The 22,555-nt window shown below is 41.5% G+C and overlaps 3 protein-coding genes across 8 annotated transcripts; 2 read left to right on the forward strand and 1 right to left on the reverse strand.

Annotated features, from left to right (window-relative positions):
• The first annotated feature begins 137 nt into the window (after positions 1-137).
• On the forward strand, positions 138-9,713 carry prmt7 (protein arginine methyltransferase 7). 2 transcript variants are annotated; one of them, XM_046036696.1, is made up of 17 exons: positions 138-369; positions 806-842; positions 1,185-1,334; positions 1,507-1,615; positions 1,832-1,944; positions 2,079-2,308; positions 2,411-2,591; positions 2,673-2,800; positions 3,925-4,063; positions 4,138-4,221; positions 4,328-4,375; positions 4,515-4,604; positions 5,271-5,432; positions 5,611-5,685; positions 5,882-6,042; positions 7,507-7,603; positions 8,763-9,713. In XM_046036696.1, exons 1-17 carry the CDS (start codon positions 275-277, stop codon positions 8,919-8,921), a joined length of 2,058 nt encoding a protein of 685 aa, XP_045892652.1. In that variant the 5' UTR covers positions 138-274; the 3' UTR covers positions 8,922-9,713. The 2 variants fall into 2 exon arrangements, with proteins under 2 accessions (XP_045892652.1, XP_045892653.1); XM_046036697.1 differs by lacking the exons at positions 5,882-6,042; positions 7,507-7,603; positions 8,763-9,713 and having other exon boundaries at positions 5,526-5,655.
• ciapin1 (cytokine induced apoptosis inhibitor 1) lies at positions 9,477-19,377 on the reverse strand. Of its 5 annotated transcripts, none has more exons than XM_046036699.1 (10): positions 19,222-19,377; positions 15,325-15,369; positions 12,320-12,482; positions 11,950-12,093; positions 11,676-11,755; positions 11,265-11,433; positions 10,955-11,022; positions 10,583-10,704; positions 10,341-10,422; positions 9,477-10,216 (listed from the first exon to the last, which is right to left on the reverse strand). In XM_046036699.1, the coding sequence occupies exons 1-10, from the start codon at positions 19,369-19,371 to the stop codon at positions 10,106-10,108; spliced, it is 1,134 nt and encodes a 377-aa protein (XP_045892655.1). In that variant the 5' UTR covers positions 19,372-19,377; the 3' UTR covers positions 9,477-10,105. The 5 variants fall into 5 exon arrangements, with proteins under 5 accessions (XP_045892655.1, XP_045892654.1, XP_045892656.1 ...); XM_046036698.1 differs by having other exon boundaries at positions 10,955-11,025; positions 19,222-19,375; XM_046036700.1 differs by lacking the exon at positions 15,325-15,369 and having other exon boundaries at positions 10,955-11,025.
• A 345-nt stretch (positions 19,378-19,722) lies between these two features.
• On the forward strand, positions 19,723-22,274 carry coq9 (coenzyme Q9 homolog (S. cerevisiae)). Its single transcript, XM_046038278.1, has 6 exons — positions 19,723-19,835; positions 20,055-20,139; positions 20,263-20,367; positions 21,299-21,454; positions 21,874-21,927; positions 22,239-22,274. The coding sequence occupies exons 1-6, from the start codon at positions 19,723-19,725 to the stop codon at positions 22,272-22,274; spliced, it is 549 nt and encodes a 182-aa protein (XP_045894234.1).
• The last annotated feature ends 281 nt before the right edge of the window (positions 22,275-22,555 follow it).

Here is a 22,555-nt window from a genome sequence, read left to right on the forward strand (position 1 = left end):
ATATAAATAATCATGTTATATTTATTTCACGACATTTTATACTGTTTATATCATAATGGAAAAAGCTCTTCAAGACAAAACATCTGAAAGATTAGCGATGCAAGTCACGTGACCCAAAGAGTTTGTGACGTCGCAGGGAAAGATGGCCGCTTCCGTTGGGGCAATGCTGCTTCTGTAATCCAGTTTACTTTTAGAGTTGTGTTGAACATACTGGGGAAAGCAGCGTTTATTTAGTCGTACATCTTTGCGGAGCGTTGTAACACTATCGGCAGAGATGAAGACCTTCTGTGGAAGAGCCAACCCGGCCACCGGAGCTTTAGACTGGGTGGAGGAGAGCGAGGAGTACGACTACCACCAGGAGATAGCCAGGTAGCTCCGAGTTTAATGTTGTCTTGTCGTCGGCGAAAAGTTTTAATGGTGAAATTCATTAGGAGCCCTCTGAAAACCAGCACAAAGCAACTTGACCACACAATAAAAAAAAGACAGAAAAGAAAGTGCTTTCCCTTGTGTTGTCATGTGTGCTGTGCGGAGGGGAACAAGTTTAGACAGCTAGAAAAACAAATCATAAATTATTATTGTTATTATTAATATAATTATTAAGACCGACAAGCAAGCCAACTTTATTTTGACAGCGTGTGTAAAGAGTGTGGTGCCCTAGCAAGATAATTCAAGCTCTTGCAAAGTATACGCTTTCATATGCGTGTTAGTGTAGTATTATTTACAGTAGAAGCATCAGTAACGTCAGTAGCAACGCTGCTCCATCTCTATCTGTCCTCCTGATCAGTTTAGCATGTTTATCTTGCAGGTCCTGCTATGCAGATATGCTACATGACCACGACAGGGTAAGTGTTGGAGAACATGACATCAGCCCCTGCTGAAAGAGTCTGATGTGATTTATATGTGACTGTTGTCTTTACTACTTAAAGATGATGTAGTTTCCTACATTAAACTTGAATATTTCTAGATCAAAACCAAACCTTTGATAATATTGAATACATAATAAACACATTTTTAATCTGGCGAGTGCACGAACTGTTAATATACAGTTTATATACTCCATTCATAAATGTATTTTTTTAGGACAGTTCACTGCACTCCACCAAAACCAAAATGACTTAGTTAAATCTCTCTGCATTCTTGCTCTTCTTCAGCATTGACGTAGCTGATGTACTTTCTGCCTCCAGAATGAGAAGTATTACCAGGGCATCCGGGCAGCTGTAGCCAGAGTAAAAGCTCGTGGTGAGAAGGTTATCGTCTTGGACATCGGAACAGGGACAGGCCTACTGTCTATGATGGCTGTCACTGCCGGAGCTGACTTCTGCTATGCTATAGAGGTAGAGAAGCTGTTCCTATATGTTCTCACTGAGGACCATTTCCCTCCATATATTCACTGTGTTTTTTGGACTTTAATGTCTCTTTCACTACAGGACTTCAGTTCTCTGTCAGGCTTAAATCCCAGAGATGATGCAGCTTCAGGTGACGTGTCTGTTTCCTTTTTGTCGGCAGGTTTTTAAGCCCATGGCTGAGGCAGCGCAATGCATTGTGGAGAAGAACGGCTTCTCTGACAAGATCAAGATTATTAACAAACACTCCACTGATGTTACTGTGGGGCCAGGTCAGAGACAAACACACACACACACAGCTGCACTATATGAATATCAGTATCCTGTTGCTCCTGTCAGCTGACTGGTGGAAGCTGTTACTTTCTCCAATTAAAAATGGGATTCTCTGTGAACTGTCCTGAGAGCGGTCTGCAGACAGGAGCAGGGTGTTTGTTAGTTTGTGCATTGGTAAGAAATGTGTTTGTACCTTCTGTTTGTATTTTATACAGATGGAGATATGCAAATGAAGGCCAATGTTCTGATCACAGAACTGTTTGATACAGAACTGATAGGTGAAGGAGCCCTGCCCAGCTATGAACATGCTCACCAAAATCTGGTCCAGGTGTGTGTGTGTGTGTGTGTGTTTATCATGTTAATGTGTTTGCAGGTTTTTACACCGGTCATGAACTTTAAGAATTTGTTTTATACTGGAAAAGTCAGATAACTTCTGTCTCCTGGTGTCCGTCCACCCTGCAGGAGGGTTGTGAGGCGGTCCCTCACCGGGCCACTATCTACGCCCAACTGGTGGAGTCAGAGCTGCTGTGGAACTGGGCTCAGCTGCAGCCGGTGCAGGTGGAGGGGGCCCGTATGGTCCCCCCGTCCGCTGTGGGTCGCTGCGCTGGAGCTCACTCAGTGTGTGACATCCAGCTGAGCCAGGTGTCTCCTGACAGCTTCACCCCACTGGGTCCTCTCTGTACCATGTTCAGGTATGAAAGCAAGGACCAGGTTCTTATGGATTGTTTTTCCTTTCAACAGAAGTTTTTCACATCTTGCTCTCCATCCCTCTGTGCTCTGTCCTTCCCTCCCAGTGTGGATTTCAGTAAGCTAGTAAGCAGCGCATTCCAGTCCCACTCCTCCCAGTTTGTGGCTCAGTCTGGCGGTCGGGCCCAGGTCGTCCTGTCCTGGTGGGACCTTGACATGGATCCCGCGGGAAGCATTGTTTGCACCATGGCTCCCAGCTGGACATACCCACAGCCAGAGATGGCTCCGGTGAGTTACAGGACACGACGTCATGATGTTCTGAGTCAGGCTCCCATCAGCCCCTGATCAGACCGTTGTGGTGTGTTTCAGTGGCGGGACCACTGGATGCAGAGTGTGTACTTCCTGCCTGTGGAGAGCAGGGTGACAGAAGGAGAGGAGCTGAGTCTGACTGTCTGCCATGATGACTACAGTCTGTGGTACAGCCTGCGGTCTCACAGGTAACCGCTCATAGACAGCGTACCGTGTACTCTCTGATTTACTCAGTAGCAAGTGATCAAGGACAGTTTTGGAATTGTGGCTATCGTTTTCAATTTATTTCTTTGAGCAAGAAAATAATGACTTGTATATAAAATGATGTCTTGTAAATGGGACGTAGGCTGTCTGTCTCTGACTGCTTAATATAGCAATCATTTTAATGTCTATAGCTTCAAACAGGACTCATTCAGTAGAGCTTATCTGAGAAAAACAGCTTGTTTAGAACAGAGACTTTTACTGTTGTGTAATGCCGGGATCAGACTTTGTGATTTCAGCAGGAAAATGGCACGACCCGACAGAGGTAGTCCATCGGGAATGAAAATGAGCGTTGGGTGTGACTGTTTTTTTATAATTCTTAGTGTGTCACAATGGAAGACAACTGACGTAGCATTTGGGACGCGGCCTCACCTCCTGATGGAAACACGCACACAATTGGAAACAAAGGGAAATGAGCTGCTGCTGTCTGGTCTTCCATGACTCTCTGCCGAGTCATGGCAAGAATGTACGACTCTGGGATCGCCTAATCTGACACGTGACCATCTGAAAAACTGAAATATAGTGTGTTGTCTGATCCTGGCATTACGCCCTGCTAGTGGCCTGTAGAGGCTGTAGTGGTTCCCAGGACTATTCAGATCAAAAGGGTTTATCTCTTTGCTGAGATCTCCGCATTATGAGAGATCCTGTGTGCCAGCTGGATGTTTTGGCCTGATGGTGGTTGGACTAGCAGAAAGGTCAGGGGGTCACTCACATTTTCCTCTGGGGACAATATTGATTCATGGGAATCTAGCCAGTATTTTTCAGGATCAAAGCGTTGGTCAGGGGGAGTTTTTAACCCAAAAAGTCACGAGGTCACTAAAATCATTAGGAATCAGGTTGCATGACAGTCCTACCTGAGGAGCAAAAGGAAATCTTACTTAACACGGGTTAACACTTATTCAAACATAGGGTTATAGGGTAATTGGAGTACAAATTTTTGGAGCTTAAACAATCATAATACCACAAATAGTTAGGTTTTTGGTAGGTCTGGTGTTTAATGGCTAATTACAGCGTCATACTGTCTGAATGGTCTGTATGTGGATGTCCTCAGCCAACAGGACACTCAGACTGAGGCTCTTCCCTCTCGGCCGTGTTGTACCTGCCAGGCTCACCTGGTTTGGACTCGGCCACGTTTCGGTGAACTCAACGACAGACGGCGTACAGAGAGCTACGTCAGGGCACTGCGCAGCGTAAGTGACGGCCAACCGTTGGAGTGAATTAATGGAAATGGTTGTTCTCTGATCACCTGCTGTGTTAACTCCAGGTTCTGAGGGAGGACAGCGTGTGTCTTAGCGTCAGTGATGGAAGTCTGCTTCCTGTGTTTGCTCACATGCTTGGAGCCAAGAAGGTACTGTGCTTTGACCACGTGGACGCATACTGTACCTTTACCAACCAAATACCATACCCAGACTCTGTTATTGACTTGTCTTTTTTTTCTCTTGACCTCCGCTTAGGTCGTAGGTTTGGAAAGCTCCAGAATGTCTAAACAGGTTATTGAGCAGGTAAATGAGTTATTACTGCCTCATCTTTGAGGATTGACTAGTGATCCTTGATCTTCATTCTTTTAAGTATATCAACACAAAAACACAAAACTCCAGAGGCCATTTGAGAAGCACTGATGCTCCATATTTTTCTCTGCAGGTGTTGGAAGCCAACTCGATGAAAGGCGGTGTTGAGCTGCTGGAGACCAGGCCTGAGCAGCTGACCAGAAATGATCTAGGAGGGGAACAGGTACCTTTGGAACACGCCTTTAGTGCCGTGCATCGCTGTCTGCCACAGTGTCTTTGTTTATGTTACTATTAAGGGTGATAAAGTTAGAAATTCCAGAGAGATGTTGTTAAAATGAGACTGTTGATGTTAAAAGTCCATAAAATAAAAGTGAAAGTAGAGAAGTTGTCACACATAGTGATGAACCCTCTGAGAATTAGCACCACGTCTGGAGTTCCCTCAGCTCTATGCAGTGTTTTCTCATCTCGTACCACATTATTCATGCGGCTTTACTGTTTTGGTTCAGCCTCACAACTCTTATCAACATAAACCCACTGCATACTTCCAGCCCAGCACCAAACCACAGATAGACAAAGTTAGCGAGTAGCTGGTGAACACTGGTGAGCATTTAGCAGATTTCACCAAAAGCAGCTAAAAGAAAAGTGAATATTGAACTTAGACTCATCAGGTGGCCAGACGCATGGCTGCATATGAAAACTAATGTCGCTCCTTGTCTGCTGGAGGTGCAAATAGGAAGCATGTTTGCTCGCACGCCCACCACATCAACCTGATAAAGTGATTGAGCTGAAAACATCCGAAGCCAAAAATCCCACCCACGTGTATTTTGTGCAGTTGGGTGATCAGACGTGGGGATCTCGGCGGAGTGAGTGTAAAGCTTCTCTCCTACAGATCTCAGTCCTGATGAGTGAACCGTGCTTCAGCACCAGCCTCTTACCCTGGCATTCCCTGTTCTTCTGGTACTGTCGGACCGCCCTGGCAGGCCTTCTCCGGCCCAGCGCCACCATCATGCCCTGCTCTGCCACACTTCACATGGTGGCTGTAGAGTTCCAGGTGAGACCGAACATTTAAAAGAAAGCATAAAGGGACCTCCATTATTGGTTTTTGAGGTATTTCAATTAGAGATGTCATTTCTGTTTTGCATAGGTCTGAGATATATCTTGCTGTCTTCTTCATCAGCAAGGTGAAGGTAAGTCCCTGCTGAATTCATTTTCTTTTCCATGTTTGTTAGGATTTGTGGAGGATAAGAGCACCGTCTGGAACATGCGAGGGCTTTGATGTCACACCCATGGATGAAATGATCCAGGTAAAGTTTTTATGCATCCATTTTTGTTTCTTTGTGGAGAAGAAATGTGTTCATCAGAAAACGCATGACAGCTATGTTTTCTGCTTGTGTATTTGAGTTCAGGTCTGTGTTGACTTCCTCCTGTGTTTCTGAAGTCATGTATTTTTTGAAAATTAATTATTATAAAAATCACTCGACGCAACATTTGTGCCTTCAGCGATCTCTGGATTACCGTGAGTCCCGTGAGGCGGAGCCCCACCCTCTCTGGGAGTACCCGTGCCGTGCTCTGACCCAGTCCACAGCCGCCATGACCTTTGACTTCACACAGTGTGTCCCTCAGCAGCCAATCAGCAGTCGGGGCTCACTCCCTTTCATAAGGTACTGAGTTTTCAGTATGAGATCAAGAACCATATACCAAATTATGAAAACTGTTTTATTCTAAGGTAAATACTACCTACACATTTCAAAAAAAGATTGTCAGTTTACTGTGACAAATTATTCATTTTGGCTAAACATTTTTGGCTAAATTATTTATTTTGTGTTGAGCCGAAAATTATTATTCATAGATAGACCGCTATCATATGTCACTTACAACTGCAGTCGGTGAGTCAGAAGGTCACTCAGTTTGGGGGAATGACCAAAATCAATATCGTCTTCTTAATCAGGCCTGCCAAGAACCTAAACCAGATATTTAAATAAATAATGTAGCCTGGTCCCATTAGCTTGTAGCCACATCACTGTCCTTTGTGTCCATATTGACCTCATCATTCAGTAGTCGCTTTTATAGTTTGTGGCAGTGGGTTGAACCTGTTTAAGCTCAGATACACTTTGCAGACATGTTCTTTTTTCTAAAAACACATAAACAGAAGCAGATTGTTGCTTTGTTTCGTACAGAAGCCTTTTTTTACTCAGTAGTAATAGTAATGGGATAATTATCTCGTGATGTCGAGATAACGAACCATAGCTGAACGTGGGGGTCTGCAAGTATGTTTCTTTGGGATAATTTCAGACAAATTAACAGTGTCATTGGTTAGCTCAGCTGGTAGAGCACAGGGTTTATAATCCAAGGATTGCGTGTTCAACCCCTGCTCTCACCCCCTTTTTTTCTTCTTTTTCTTCTTTTGTGTTTTGTATTATCCTCTTCAAGTTGTTATGAAGACATTCAGGGGAATCCAATTACACATTTCCGTTAACGTTACACATTTTCCAAACCTCTGAAATAGCTGTCAGGCAATATGTAACGTTAAATGGATTCCCCTGAATGAGAAGCAGAGGAATTTCCTCTGCCTGGGGATGATGGGGAAATGAAAAGTCCATAGGTTGATGGATGTGGACCAATCTCCGGGATGCACACAGTCCAGCACGCGCTTTATTGTGAGCATGTGAAACAGTCTCTTCATAAGAACTTTGTTAAAGAGGATTATGAAAAAGATTTTTAAAAAGTTCAGTGAGGATTAAACACGCAACCCTGAGATTATGAGTCCTGTGTTTTGTTATCTCGAGATCACGAGAAAATGATCCCGTTATCACAGGAAAATTGAATAACAAAAGATATTTGAATGGATGGCCGCTAGAGGCTTCCGTAGTTTTGGTACATGGAGGGAAGAATTGTTTCCTCTATGAAGAAAAACGCTGTGAAGTTGTCATTTGATTCAATTTAGAGTTTGCTTAAGGAATCTGAACAGCTGCCCTTACTAGACAGAACAGCAGCAGTGTTTGGTGGCCCTACATGAGCAGAGCTCCCACAGATAGACACAGTGTTTACTGAACTCTTTCTTTACCTATTGTAAACAACACATTCCCCTTGCAGAGGTGTTCAGCCTGTTTAAATGTCTCTCTCAGGATCGGTCGTTGCCATGGTGTCGCGCTGTGGATGGAATATCACCTGACCGATGACATCACTGTCAGCGCAGGTCTGATTGGACCGATCAGCGAGCAGGTATCACGGCCTTCACCCGTAGCCTCTCCTCAACACGTTGATCGTCTTTGTACCCTCAGCTTTTCTTGTTTGCAGTTTTTTGTTACCTGCTGCGCTCACTCTGTCTAATCAAGGTCATGGTCTTTTTTACAATTACAGTAATAGTTTTGATTCAAACTATTTATTAATTATCAAACTAATTGATAGTCAATTAGTAGATGGACTGATTTCTTCAGCCCTAAATGTATTTTCAGAGCTAATATACAGTGCCCTTTCACTTTTTTCCCATTTTGTTACGGCGCAGCCTAAGACTAGTGATTTAGATAAAACATTTCTCTCATCAGTTTGAACTCAATACCCCATGATGACAAATTAAACACAAGATTTTAGAAATGTATTAAAAAGAAAAGGGAAAAAAACTGAAATTATTATCTGAAAGTATTCAGACCGTTTGCTCTTGCAGCTGAGGTGCCTCCCATTTTTCTTGATCATGTTTGAGATGTTGCTACAGCTCGGTTGGAGTCCACCTGTGGTAAATTCAATTGATTGGACGGGGTTTGGAAAGGCTTTAGCATTAAGCTGCAGCATGACAAAATGTGAAAAGAAGTGAAGGGGTCTGAATACTTTCTGAACATCTGTGATGGTATAGTTAAACTATTTCCCAGCTAAGCTCTGCTTTGCAGTTCTCATTTGTTTCCAGTGTAGTTCATTATGTGATCACTGAGCTGCTCCATTCAAAAGGTTGGCAGCTCAGTACCTTTGACTATAGTCTAGAGGTAGTCCTTGTAAATGGTAAGATAGATAATAGATAGAGGCAGATGGGTGGTAGACAGTCTGACCTCACCAAGAGGAATGTACTTGAGTGCTGATGATAGATTCTTGTGACATGGGATGAGCTACTTTAATCATGGGACATTTTGGAATTGCTACCAAGCCGTTTGGGTTTTAGAGATTGAGCTAAATGCATGTGTTTTAGTAAAAATGCTCTGGAACAAGAGCCAAGAATGACATGGTGGCTTCAAAATAGTACACCTGTCTGTGCCTGGAACTGTCAAGTCACTCAGTGTTGACAAATGAAGAGCAGTCGTCATCATCAGTTGGTAGCATTTGGTTTAGTGACATGCACAGTAGAGTTGTTGGCGTTGGATTTTCTGACCGATCTGACATGTCGTCCTTACAGGGCGAGTGTGAGTGGAGTCGCCACAGGAAACAAGGAGTGTATTTCTTCAGGTCACCTCAGGTCAGCTCAGATGATGGCAGAGCTGCAGTGTCTTACAGCTTCACCTTTGAACCCAGTTTAGGAGACATTAAGATGGACTTCAGCGTCGAGTCTCAGTGATGTGGAGCAATCGCTGACTGAAAAACAGACTCTTTGTGCTTTTTACCTCAGGTCACTGTTTGCATATTTAACATCTGTGACTCAGCAAATACGGTTTTATTGTTCTGACTGAAACGGTATAGGTCATATATATCATCCCCGAAACTGAACCAGAATTCAGTGTTTTAAAACTCTCCGCTACATCTCAGAGGGTTACTGATGATAATCCTGACAATTATAATTTAGATTGAGGGCTTCATTTAAGAGCAAAACATCAGAAGAACTTATATTTATTGTGTACCAGAGGGGATCAACATTTTGAATGAATTAACAGTTTTATATTGGTTGTCCAGTGTTACTGAATGAAGTTTAAATATTTTTGAAGAACAGACAGCAGGACCATGTCACTGATGAGCACTTCAAATTGAATGATAAATTCTAATGTCGCAGACTGTTGTGTTCAGTAAAGGCTCGCTGTCCTTTAAGGTGCCGTTATTCAACAGTTGGAGTAATGCACTGATATGAGAATGTACCATCAGATGACTTTTAGCCACAGTGAAATAAATGGGACTCCTATAAAGTCTGGTTTTAGTTTATTGTATTAAATTAAAAACAAAAAGGCAGCAACACATCTTATTGCCAAACTGTTTCAAATGCCTTCATATACATTGATCAGCTTGGACAGTTTAGATTGTGTTTGTATGGACCTCTGTATGCTTCAGTTATACTGGTGAACTTTTGACTTTATCCTGTAACTATGTCAGTGGTCAGGTGTAAATAAAACCTTTAAAAGGAACAACAAGAGCAAATGTATTTCAGAGCTTTTAAGCACTAATTGTAACGCCACAGTTTGCATAATGAACAGCAGGAGTGAGACTGCTGTGACAAGGAGTGCGTTTTAAATCTCACTCTTGCTCGTTGTCACAGTTGCATTGCCAAACTTTCAAATTAAGAAACTATGAACATGACTTGCTTTTGTTGGAAACAAAATGATGTGTGTTGTGATTTGAAACACTGAACCCATCAGACAGAAGACGTCTCACTGAGCAGGCAAACGGGCACAAATCCCCATCACAGCCGCATTGACGTCCGCTGAAAAAGCAGCTTTAAACTCAGTGGTTTTCGCAGACGGGAATCGAGTCTCGGGGTGGATGGAAAAGAGAGGAATGTAATGTTTTGAAGGATGAGCTGTAAGATGTGTGAAATCAAGCGTCTGTCAGTGTGTTGTTGTCCAGCACTATCTTCTCCCCTGGTTTGAAAGCCGGCATCCCCATGTACGGACAGCTGGCACATCGGAACGCATCACCAAGGTAACACTGCCACAAACAGAAACGACAATAAGCCAAAGCATTATTTCTTAACATTGTTAACATGTTAGAATGATAGGAGAGGAAATATGAGAAGACATGGTGAGAATATATAACAATCAAATATACTCACACTTCCACAGGCAGATTTTGGTAGGTCAGTCTTCTTTGTGTCTTTACTCTCCTGCTCCAACTCCTCAGCAAGACCACATGTGCTACACAAACATGCAACAGATTGTATCATTTAATGTCTAAATGCTTTTGATAGCACAGATAAATGTACTACAAGCAACATTTTTGAAAGCCCAGCTCCAGTTACAGCTACCTGCAACACAGGTATTAAGAGATTTACACACATTTGCGTGGTGACCTCACCAGTTCTTGCAGGCTTTCTTCTTCTTGCCGGCTCCCTCTCCACAGCTGGTTGCTTTAAGAGAGGCTGGGTCGGGCTTCTTCAAGTCATCTTCATCCAGCAGAGCATCCGAGTCCACCAGGTCCTTGACAGAAAGAGAACAGAAGGGACAAGAACGTGTCAGTAAACACAGGATCATCTTGTGCGTGACAGTCTGATTTTCCTAAAGAAATATATCTGCATGGCTTTTAACATAACATTTACGACTACAATATGTGAAGTGGTACGCTGCGGTCAGAGGAAAATGTGTCCCAACATGCTGAGCTGGCCAAACTGTATAATACATAATAAAAGGCTTTACATTAGGACACAAAGATACAAAATCCATAACTCACCACATCATCATCATTCATGGCTGACAGCGTCCATATTTTAACAGTGTTGGGATCCAGAGCAGGTTTCTCTGCTGAAACACAGATATTTGCAAATATTAACATTTAGCTGATATTTAAGTACGTTGAACTACAAATTACAATCTCAGCTCTGTACTAACTGATGTAAAAGGCATCATGCATGCCCATTTGACTGGTTATCATGTTTTTCCTTTACATTTTGTAGTAGAACCCTCTTTGTCAGATCATTATGAGAAGAGTGATTTTAGAGCCATCTACATGTGACAGACAAAAACTGGGCTTATAAACCTACCTGGCTTGGGCGTCTTTTTTCCAAATGACAGTTTAATCTGGCTGGATGATCCCACCTCATAGTTGGGTTTGGAAGCAGATATGCGGACTCTAGACAGTGTGTTTCCTTGGTAACCAGTGGCCGTCCTGAGGGAGCTCAACGCCTCAGGACTCAGTTCTGCTTTACTGACCTAGATGGAGGGGAAGCAAGAGGGTCAACAGGTCAAACAGTTTAAACTTTATTTAATGTGGCTGACCACAAGATTACATCTCTCATATTCTCACTTGTGCATTGTGGTTTGGTAAGTGCAACACTTCCCTCTAATGCACAGTGTATAATAGTGCCGTTGCAATGGCAGAAAACAAACGTGAACTCAATAATAATAATGATAATTTTAGGTTGAACACACTGCGTGTGAACCCACTCACTCACCTCCTTCACTGACATGAAGCCGGACAACTTCAGAGCGGACATCAGCTTCTCAGCAGTCCTCACGCTCTGCGCCTCATCTCCTGGAACACAGAAAGAAACAAGTCACACAAAGTGTAAAATAAGCAGAGCAACAACCTTATCCTGCCCTAGCCCTGTGGATAAAAACACCTGACAAATGAAATAAATCATAACGATTTATGCATGAGCAATTCATTTCATTAGTTAAGGGGATTATATATTTAACATCTATATAAAAAACACTTTTCTCTCTCACCTGCAACTGCTTCATCCACAACTAGTTTCCCGCCAGGTTTGAGCACTCTGGCCATTTCAGCTAGAGCCTCTGAACCGTGGACGGAGGTGCTGTCAGCCAGAAGGCCAGAGAGCACCCAGTCAAAGGTGGATGCTGAATGGGAGGCTGAGAAGAGGGGAGGAGACAATTTTACTCCTCACTTCAGAATCTTGTTGTCACACTATGTGCTGAACCCATTCATTCACTTCAGCCAGAACTTTATTTATGATAACAGGATAAATCGCAGCTACTGTACAATAGTGGTGACTAAAGAGCCGTCTCAGTTGCAGCCATACTTTGTGATTTAAATTCTTGCCTATGGTAACTTAAAGTCAGGTGAAGAGTCACTCACACAGCAATAACCTCTCCATGTTCTCCACTGACACTTTTCCATCTGCACCAACAATGGCACCCAGTTCCTCTGCATACTGTTTCAGGGCTGCTGGTGATGAGGGCTGAGCCCAAACCAGCAGCACCTTGTGTCCTGCTTGGATGCCAAGGTCTGCCATGACTTCCTGGAGAAAATGACAGATTTATTTTAGTTGGTATACTTTAAATGCTTCTCTGTCTGTTTGTGGTCTGAAAGTGAAGAAACGTGTCTGTTACAGGAGATGACCCAGCCAGACCAACAGAACTGATAACACAGTAACTGTTACGTGACCACCGTCACGCCTAAAACGCGCGTGATTATGACAGCCCGTTTTAGCCACGACTCAAAACGTTACGATAAAAACCAGGAATCAGTCCCATTTAAAAAAAATTGTCCTTGAGATTAACGTTAGCGTGTTAGGTAGCCGAGCGTTGCTTAGCCCATAATTAACGTAATAACGGCATTAGCATGTGGAAACAGGGGAAAAGTCTGGAAGTTTCTTTCTAGTGTTAATAGCCTAAGTCGTTACTTTATAACGTTATTAAATAGTCAAGAAATGTATTTCAACTTTTAATGTAAAAGGGTTGACCCGGCTAACTACTCGTTTGTGTTAGCTTGTTTGTTGACACAGGGGGAAAGCGTAGGTTAGCTAAAGCGAACAGCATGACGCAGAAGACGCCGGTGCTTATCAAGTTCATAAGCACGTTGTTAACACTGGCAGAGTCCGGTACACGGCTACCCACGAACAAAATATACTCACGTTTTTGAATGGTTGTTCGTAAAAGGTTTTTGTTGTTCAATTACTGAAATAACAATTCAATCCAGTTTGCTCTGTTACTTATATATTTGTGAAGTTCCAGTGTAAAGGTACACAAAGTAAGATAGAAATTTTCCGGTTAGAATTTTCAAAATAAAATTATTGTGAACGTGATTAAACCTGGTTCTGACGTTTCGGCCATTTAAAGTATGAGGTGAAAAATATGTAGGCTGTACATTTTAGGAATAAATTAGGTCATTCAGACACAAACATCGCATACCACAACTACTATTGCTGTTTTTCTCCTATAAAAATTAATTTCATGTGTTTTAGATTGAAGCATTATTGGCTTGTCGGTTTTATTTGGTTTAATTCTTGCTAGCTTGATGTATTTCACACGAATGAGTCGCGTTAAAGTGACGCAGCTGTGTCTAAAAAAAGCCTCTCTTGCAGCTGAACATGGCGGCGCTGCTGAGAGGTCTACGGGCTGGAAGGGCACTTCGGGGGCTGGGCAGCGGTAAGAAACGTTAATTGTTTTGTTGTTGTTGTTGTTGTTGTCGTCTCGTGGTAATAATGGACAGCCTGAGAAATGATTCTGTAATGTCAGGTCTTTCGGTCATTTGTTGCATGAAGTGGATGCGAGCCAGGGTTGCCGTCTGATGTCCCGCGAACCAAAGTCACTTGCTACAGACGGCGATCATGAAGGACAGAGTCGGGCAACACTATGTTGGCTGCGGCTATTAAAGCAAAAATAACTAGGCGGATAACTGTTGGTTACCGTGGTGTTTAGATTTGTTAGATCTTAATTTAAACGAGCATTGCATGATAAACAAGTTCCTGCAACTGGGGGGCGTCTTCTCTCTGGTTATGCAGACTGTCCGAATATATATATAGCTTAGATTTTTTTTGTTTGAACATACAACAAGTGTTGCTGTCACTGAATCATAAGACGCTACTCTTTGACACAGGGCAAAGACAGTGTAATGCATACACACATACAGCAGTCCTGTTTTAAATTCGGTGTTGAAGGATTATAACCCCCAGTGGTCTACCAAACTCCAGATTCATCCACTTAGATAAACAGTGAAGTCATATCCTGGTGTATGCAGTCGTGGCCAAATATTGGTGCTATTGCCCTTTTTCCTATAATGCATGATCTCCTGCTCAACATTTTTGAACTTAAAAGCACAATTTTGTATTTACATATTAGTTTGGTTTGTACTGCAACAAAACAACAGTATTGGCACCGTTTAGATGTAAGAAATAACTGGAATATCAGTTGGATGATTTTACTGCAATTAACAGAGAAACTCACATGTGATGCTTGCAGGTGTCTGCCTTATTCAAATTTAAGTTTTAAGTGTTCATGTCTCAACTGACTGAACAAGTTGCACACATTATTTTTCCCAAGTGATATGTACACACACACAGTATCTCACAAAAGTGAGTGCACCCCTCACATTTTTGTAAATATGTGATTATATCTTTTCATGTGACAACACTGAAGAAATGACACTTTGCTCCAATATAAAGTAGTTAGTGTACAGCTTGTATAACAATGTAAATTTGCTGTCCCCTCAAAATAACACATCACACAGCCATTAATGTGTAAACTGCTGGCAACAAAAGTGAGTACACCCCTAAGTGAAAATGTCCAAATTGGGGCCCAATTAGCCATTTTCCCTCCCCAGTGTCATGTGACTCGTTGGTGTTACAAGGTCTCAAGTGTAAGTGGGGAGCAGGTGTGTTAAATTTGCTGTTCTCTCTCACACTCCCCCCATACTGGTCTATATATATATATATATATATCACAACAAGGCAAAGATTTTGTCTTCTAGTTCTACAAACAAAAACATTTGTATATAATTAAAGACAGTGTTGTGTGGATGTTCTCTCTCTTGTACTACGTGTCTGCAATATAAAAATAATTCAACCGTTTTAAATAGAGAAGGATTGTATCCCACTCTGCTGTTTTTATGTCACTGTTGTGTATCACGCTGAACACAAAGAGGGGAAAAAAGGGAAGATATTCACACACACAAGGTTGTAGCAAAGACATGCCAAGGCTACTAGTCCTTTTCAGGACCTTAATGTCACTATATCCACACTACATAAGAGAAAAGGTGCTTTAAAATTTACATTTTGAAAATAAAGTAAAAATAAGTGGTGGAGAAAGACCCTGAAGCAACAGTCAGTCAGATTTACACAAGATGCAAGAGTTTAAACTTACATCAGTTCCTAGCTCTGCAAAAGTGGTCCAGGAGTGACACCACTGCTGTGAGAAAGACCAAAAAACACCCAAAATGAATTTGGTCACAACTGAACAAGCTAATATCATGTACTATAAGGAAATGTACTTGATTAGATTTTTATTTGTTAAAACATACTGTCTGTTTGTAAACAGACAAACAAAGCAGGAAACACAGCAATGCAAGGAGGCTCACTGTTGCCTCTAGTACTGGCTAGATTCACTTGCAATAGCATCATGAAATCTGGAGCACATTTTTAACATTTTTATGTGTCTTCAGCAGTACAATGACCCGTAAGCTCCTAGTAATTCAAGAAGCTTCAAGAATATCAGCCCATACTTCAAAATATCAGGTTCAAGTCAAAGCATTGGGTTGTCTGAAGTGGCCAGAATGAATCTAAATCCAATTTACATAGAAGCTAATGAATATATGTCCCCCTACAGTGGTGGCTGTACCAACTACATCAAACCCCCAGTGTTGCAGTCTGAGACGAGACTTCCATCGTGCACTGAGGCTTCAGGAAGAATCCAAATCTGACAAACCCTCCTCATCCACCACCTACCATGAGCACTACACAGCTCACTCTGCTGAACAGGACACATCTGACCCAGCAGCTGAGAACGCTTCCAGGCCCAACACCGGGTCAGTCAGTACGAACATCTTACGATATAGGAGTTGGCAGTGTAACTGAAGATTAAAACATATGTGTTGGTAGTCATATAGTTGTGGTGTTTTGATAAATCTAGGTTAATTATTCGAGAGGGAAATTAGTTTGCAGTGTGGCCAAAAAATGTATTGTACACAATTAGAATACAACAAGCGCTGATGAAATGGTTCAATCAGAAACTTGGCTTAAGAAATCTGTAACTGAAGACTTAATTTTTATTGAGGGTTACAAAGTCTAAAGAACTGATCAGTTGGGTAAAGGAGGTGGGGTTGCCATGTATGTCAAATCCAAGCTCATTAACTCTGTCAATTACTAAAGCTAAAGAGTTTGAGGTCTTGGCCATCAAAGTAGGCATATCAAATTGTCATTGTTTTAAAGAACTGTGATTTATTAAACCTAGTGCAACTCATTAATTCTCCAACAAGGCCAAATCCTAAAGCACAACATACTGTAAATCTACATTGCTTGATTTAATTATAACAAATACATCTCACAAATACACCTCAACTGGCATATTTTGCAATGATGTCAGCGATCATGTGCAATTGCTTGTGTCAGGAATACAAAAATCTCCAAGGTAAAACCCCTTTTAATTTTTAAAAGATATTTTAAAGGTTTTCAAGAGCAGGCTTTCCTGCATAATTTATATCATAGTGATCTTAACAGAGTAACTCTGATTCCGGATGTTGAATTGGCATGGGAACATGGGAATATTTTCAGTTCTCTGACAGTCTTTCAGAGCTAATTCATTTAAAAAATAAATTGTGGGCCCAAGCTAGATTTTCAAACTCCTCTGCTGATTGGACTACGTTTAGAACCCTAAGGAACAAGTGCACCTTGATGATAAGAAATTCCAAATCAGAGTTTAATCTGAAGACAGAGAATCTAAATAACCCCTCAAAATTCTGAAAAGTAATTATATCTATGTCAGGGACACATTCTGGTTGGCTCAGATGAAATAAAAGATGCTGCCATGGTCAGTCAGTTAAACACTTTATCTGTGCTGGGTCTGCATTTGACAGCTCAAATGTAAATGCACCTGTACCATGTTCTGTCACCACTGCAACTGATAGAAATCTGGATTTCTGCTTGCTAAATCTGCAGGTCCCGACAATCTGGATCCTTATCTCCTAAAGGTGTTTCCAAGGTGTTTGATTCTGTGGATCATGAATTGTTGCTGGACAAACTTAGGGATGCTGGTTTCTGTCCTAATACTGTTTAAATGGTTTAGAAACTATTTTGTAGATCGGACTCAGTGTGTCCATGCAGAAGGCCACAAATCTGAGTTTGAGATATCTAAAGGGGTCCCCCAGGGGTCTATTTTGGGACCTATTCTGTTTTCTATTTTTATAAACGATTTAGGTAAGGATATTCAAGCAAAAATACACTTCTATGCTGATGACACTGTCATTTATACTCATGCTCCTTCCATAGCACAGGCTGTGCAAGAGCTTCAGGCTGCATTTCATTACAAACTGCTCTGCTCAATTTAAAATTGGTTTTAAATCCTCCGAAAACAAAGTTCATGGTCTTCTCAAAAGCTCGACTACAGTTGCTTGATGATCTTAGCATTTTTACGTCTGATGGTAAATCCATTGAAAGGGTACCCACGTACAAGTACGTACAATACAATATACTTGGGTATATGAATAGACAACAAACTTTTATTTAATGTACATATTCCTCATCTAGTTAGGAAGCTCAAAGTGAAGATTGGCTTTTATTTTAGAAATAAATCTAGCTTTACTGCCAAAACAAACACTTGTGGAAGCTTCTTTTCTGTCTGTGATTGATTATGGTGACATATTATATATGCACGCAGCCTCCTCCATCTTACAGAGCCTTGATTCAGTGTATCATGCATCCCTACGCTTTATTACAAATGCAAAGTCCCTCACTCACCATTGCATTCTTTATGATCAGGTGGGTTGGACATCACTGACCACCCACAGAAAACAGCACTGGTATATTTTTATGTATAAAGCCATGCTAGGTAAACTTCCAGCTTACCTCTGTACCCTTCTGTCTCAATTCTGCTAGGTGCCAGCTACGCTTCTCCAAGTGGTTGCTTTTTAATGTACCCAGGGTTTTGACAGATCTGGGGAGAACTGCATTTTCATGCTATCCAACATAGGCATGGAATAATTTGCAAAAAGATCTTAAACTACAAACGTGTATCAATTGAAAAATTTATGAGCATCAAAGTGCTGAAGGAGACGTGGTTATTTTTCTTGAGAGGCCATTGTGTTTGAATAGATGTGGGGTTTTTTTTTGTGAATTCTGTCATGATTATATGTAGCATTTTAATATGTTGTGTTTATGTATGGCTGCTAACTTGGCCAGGTCTCTCTTGTAAAAGAGATTTTTGATCTCAATGACAGTTCCTGGTAAAGTAAAAAATAGAGCCCAGGATTATTTCTTCTTCGTCATCTTCGTCTTTCCTTTATTGTTATAAGTAGTACTTTGAACAAAGTACTGCAGATTGCTGTATTTTGTGGTATTCTAAACACACTTGCTGCCAACAGGGAGTTGCAGAGTGCACTCTGCTGGACAAACCATTCAACAACCATCATAACATGATTGAAGGATCCCTCTCTGTTTCTTTGTAATTGTTGTTTATCAGCTGTTATAAACACCAATATATCTGCAATTACCTCTCATTAGCTGAAAATATCAAGTAAACAAACAATCAGCGGGCAATCACAGACATGACACTCGTGCACAATGGCAGAACAGTAAACTGTACACAGCACTGACCAGACCTGTTAGTATCAGCGCAAAGACGCAATACAGCACAGAAATATACTCAACAAAAATCATTTTATGCACATGACTCATGTTGGAGTGTGCGTGCACCTGTCCCGAATGCTGCAACTCATGTGTTTGTTATGTAATGCAATGGCTGAATGGATGAAGGAAATCCTTGTACTTTTGAAACTGGGTGCCCAAAGATGTCGGACCAATTAAAGCTCACTGAACAAGGGATGTCGTGGGTGACGTAAAAATGCTCAGTTTGTGAGAGGGCACAGGTTTTGTAGATGTCACTAAGACAGTTGTGCTTACAGACCTCACCTTAAAGAATATCTGAGTACTGAAGTTCAAACTGTTATGTAAGAGAGCTATTCTTGACCCCCAACTCATGTCATGTTGTCTCTCTGTGCTATATTTATTCTGAATATCCCTTTTTTTGTGTGTGTTTGTGGAAAGTTACCAGGACCAGGGCGGAGAGCAGGGTGAGGAATACGAAACAGAGGAGCAGCTTCAAGCTCGAATCCTGACTGCTGCTCTGGAGTTCGTCCCGCTGCACGGCTGGTCGATGGAAGCCATGGCAGCCGCTGCTGAGGTGAGCTGCTGTTAACATGCAGCAAACACCGCTAACACTCAGAGCCCAAAACTGGTTTTCCCTTGACACGACAGGCTCCTCCTAAAGCTGTTTCTATTATAAAACAGGGAGAGATAACGCTTACATCGAGAACTTTGTTGCATTTGTTCTCCATCTCTCTCCCCACATACTGTATCATGTCTGTCCTCTCTTTACAGCCAAATCTCTAATAAAGACATAAAAATACCCAGAAGTACTTCAACTAAAACCTAACTAGCTAAAGAAAATAAAGTTGGGGGAAACCAAGAAATGAGATTTCAGATTGTCTGTGATGATTATTATTCATTGTGTTGGTACCAGACACTGGGCCTGTCCTCTGCTTCCACTGGTATGTTCAATAACGGAGCTGGAGATTTGGTCCTACACTTCATCGCACAGTGCAACTCACAGCTGACAGAGATCCTGGCTGAACAACACAACCAGGTCCAGCTGGGCCAGGCAGAGTACGTACAGTCTATGGTGTACACACACACACCTACCTGCAGTCTAATTCTATTGTTAAAATGTGAATTCACTTAACTTTTAACAGCCTATCCTGAGATGTTCCACATTCTGCTTTTTCACTCATTTACAGTCAGCTTTTTTATAACCTGAAAAAACGTATAGAGCTCCAAATGGAAAACTACAGATTTCAGCTTTTGGCTTTGACGACTGTGTTGCAGACCAAAGAAGACTGCTGAATTTCTAAGAGATGCTGTAGAGACCAGACTGAGGATGTACATCCCGTACATTGAATCATGGCCACAGGTATGGTGTGCATGATGGTGAGCACAAGCCACACACTGTGTCTTCCTTCATTTTTGTTCTCATTAACGACAGAGGTCAGGTCTGAAGCAGAAACTACATCCTTGACTTTGTGTGTGTCCTCAGGCTATGAGCATCCTGCTCCTTCCTCACAACATCCCAGACAGCCTGAAGCACCTTTCCACCCTGGTGGATGACATCTGGTACTATGCCGGAGACCGATCCACAGACGTGAGTGGGTCTTATCACCCTCGATCCCCTTCTTCTGCAGCTGCTGCTCATACCTTCCTGTCCCCCTTTCATCACCACCCCCAGAATATCAGGCCTGCCACCTCCCAGGTTACTCCCCCCACCAACACCTGACTGTCCACGTTAATACCATGGCCATAGAAATCACTCGTGCAAACATAGTGATGCATATAAACTAACTAGAGATAAAACCACAGTACTTTCACCACATTGGCCACAAGAAGTTTTAAAGATTTTCAGTTCTCCCATTTTTACTTTTGGAAGGTGCGACAGTTTAAGCATGACAATGCAATCTGAAATGTCTTTAATATTGGGGAAATAATGGACTAAGTGTTCTTTACCTCAGACTCATCCATTATTATCTTGTCACCTCATCATAGATTATCCCTTACATATTCTGACCTTGCTGTCTTTACAGCCTGATAATAACGTTAGAAGTGGTTTGTGTGACGTCCTCTTTAGTATGAATAATGATTGCCACATTTTAATTGCTTGTATTTGGAAAAATAAAAATCCTATTATTATCCACCGTATTTTAAAAAGGAAAAGTGATATAAAGTTGATCACAGATTTGCTAGAGCTGCTTTGAGTGCCCAGTGTAGAGCTTTGCTTTTTCCATTACCTCGGCCGCCCTGTCTTGTCATTCAGCACTGTGCTGCTAAATGATGTAGCGCTGCACGGTTATTTTCATTATTGAAGAATCTGCAAATTAGTAACTTAATTGTGCGCATGGTTTTGTTTTAAAACTGAATTCTTCTCTGTGTCTATATTTTTTTCTCATCTCTTTTGTTGCTATTGCACTTTCTTGTATTCTTCTGTACATGTTACATGTTGCTGTATGAGCTTTCATCTAAGAGCACATAAAAATGTAAGCAATTAATCTTTCCCCACCACCCCTTTTTACTTTTTGTAGATGAACTGGTACACCAAACGGGCAGCGCTGACAGGCATCTACAACACGACAGAGCTGGTGATGGTCCAGGATTCCTCTCCAGATTTCCAAGACACCTGGAACTTCCTTGACAACCGGATTCAGGATGTAGTCAACATGGCCACCACAGCCAAACAGGTCCACCACATATAGCATAAAAGAGTCCAACAAAGGGGAAACAGATGAAGTGGGTCATTGTGGAGTTCTTGCTACTTATGTAGGAATACCCACCTCTATGCGTTTCCTAACTTTTACCCATCAGTGGAATAATTCCATAATTGACCTCAGATTCAGTGTTCTTGGAAAATTTCATTCTCCTCCAACTACACTAAACTAAACTCATATTGGCCTGAATATGGGGCCAAATGCAAAGGGAAACTTCAAACTGAAGGATGAAGATTCTGTGATCCGTAAATCACAGTTCCAGTGCAAAGAGTTCAGAGTGAAACACAGACTAAGATGTTAACCTCTCTTGAGATATATATATTAGATATATAGACATTTCACCTCATTCCTCATTCACATGTTGACTTTGTGTGTTCCACTTTGTTCTGCAGGTACAGTCGACTGGTGAAGCAGTGGTGCAGGGAATCATGGGAGCTGCTTTCACAGTAAGTTTTTGCCTCATGGGTTTTTTTATTTTTTTTTATTTTTTTTTTTTTATTTAATTTATATGCACTTTTCTTTTCAAAACCTATATTAACAATGATACCCTCCTCTCTTTTTTAAGTCTATACACACAGTCCCGTAATTATATAACTGAATTGTTCATGAAGATTTGTACTGATTTTATTACAATGTGTTTGAATGATATACCGCTGCAGGAGCTCTGCATTTTCCAAATTTTTGATTGTTTAAAAAAATAGGCCTATGTAAAGTATGCTTATAGAAACGTGGCTGATGTTTGTCTTGTGTCTTACAGCTGAAGAACCTCACGGGATTGAACCAGAAACGATGATGTAAAACATCTCTCACTCACACTGATCCCGACCGTCTGGCTTATCATGAGCTGAAGACCAGTTGTCTTTTTGCTCTTATTCCTGAAAGTATTATGGCTTTTATTCAGCAAGAGAAAACTATTATTTGTCACCAGCCATAGGTCTCTGTTTCTGTTCACCTGCAGGACCAGTGGCTTTGTCTTCACTCTTCCTGCTCAGATCATTTTTTCCCTTTTGTATAAAAGGACACCACGATCTGTAATTTTGTTGATGGATCAAGAGTTCAATAAAGTAGTTATTG

This window comes from Micropterus dolomieu, linkage group LG22 (genome assembly GCF_021292245.1).
Source record: "Micropterus dolomieu isolate WLL.071019.BEF.003 ecotype Adirondacks linkage group LG22, ASM2129224v1, whole genome shotgun sequence".
NCBI classification, from domain to species: domain Eukaryota; kingdom Metazoa; phylum Chordata; class Actinopteri; order Centrarchiformes; family Centrarchidae; genus Micropterus; species Micropterus dolomieu.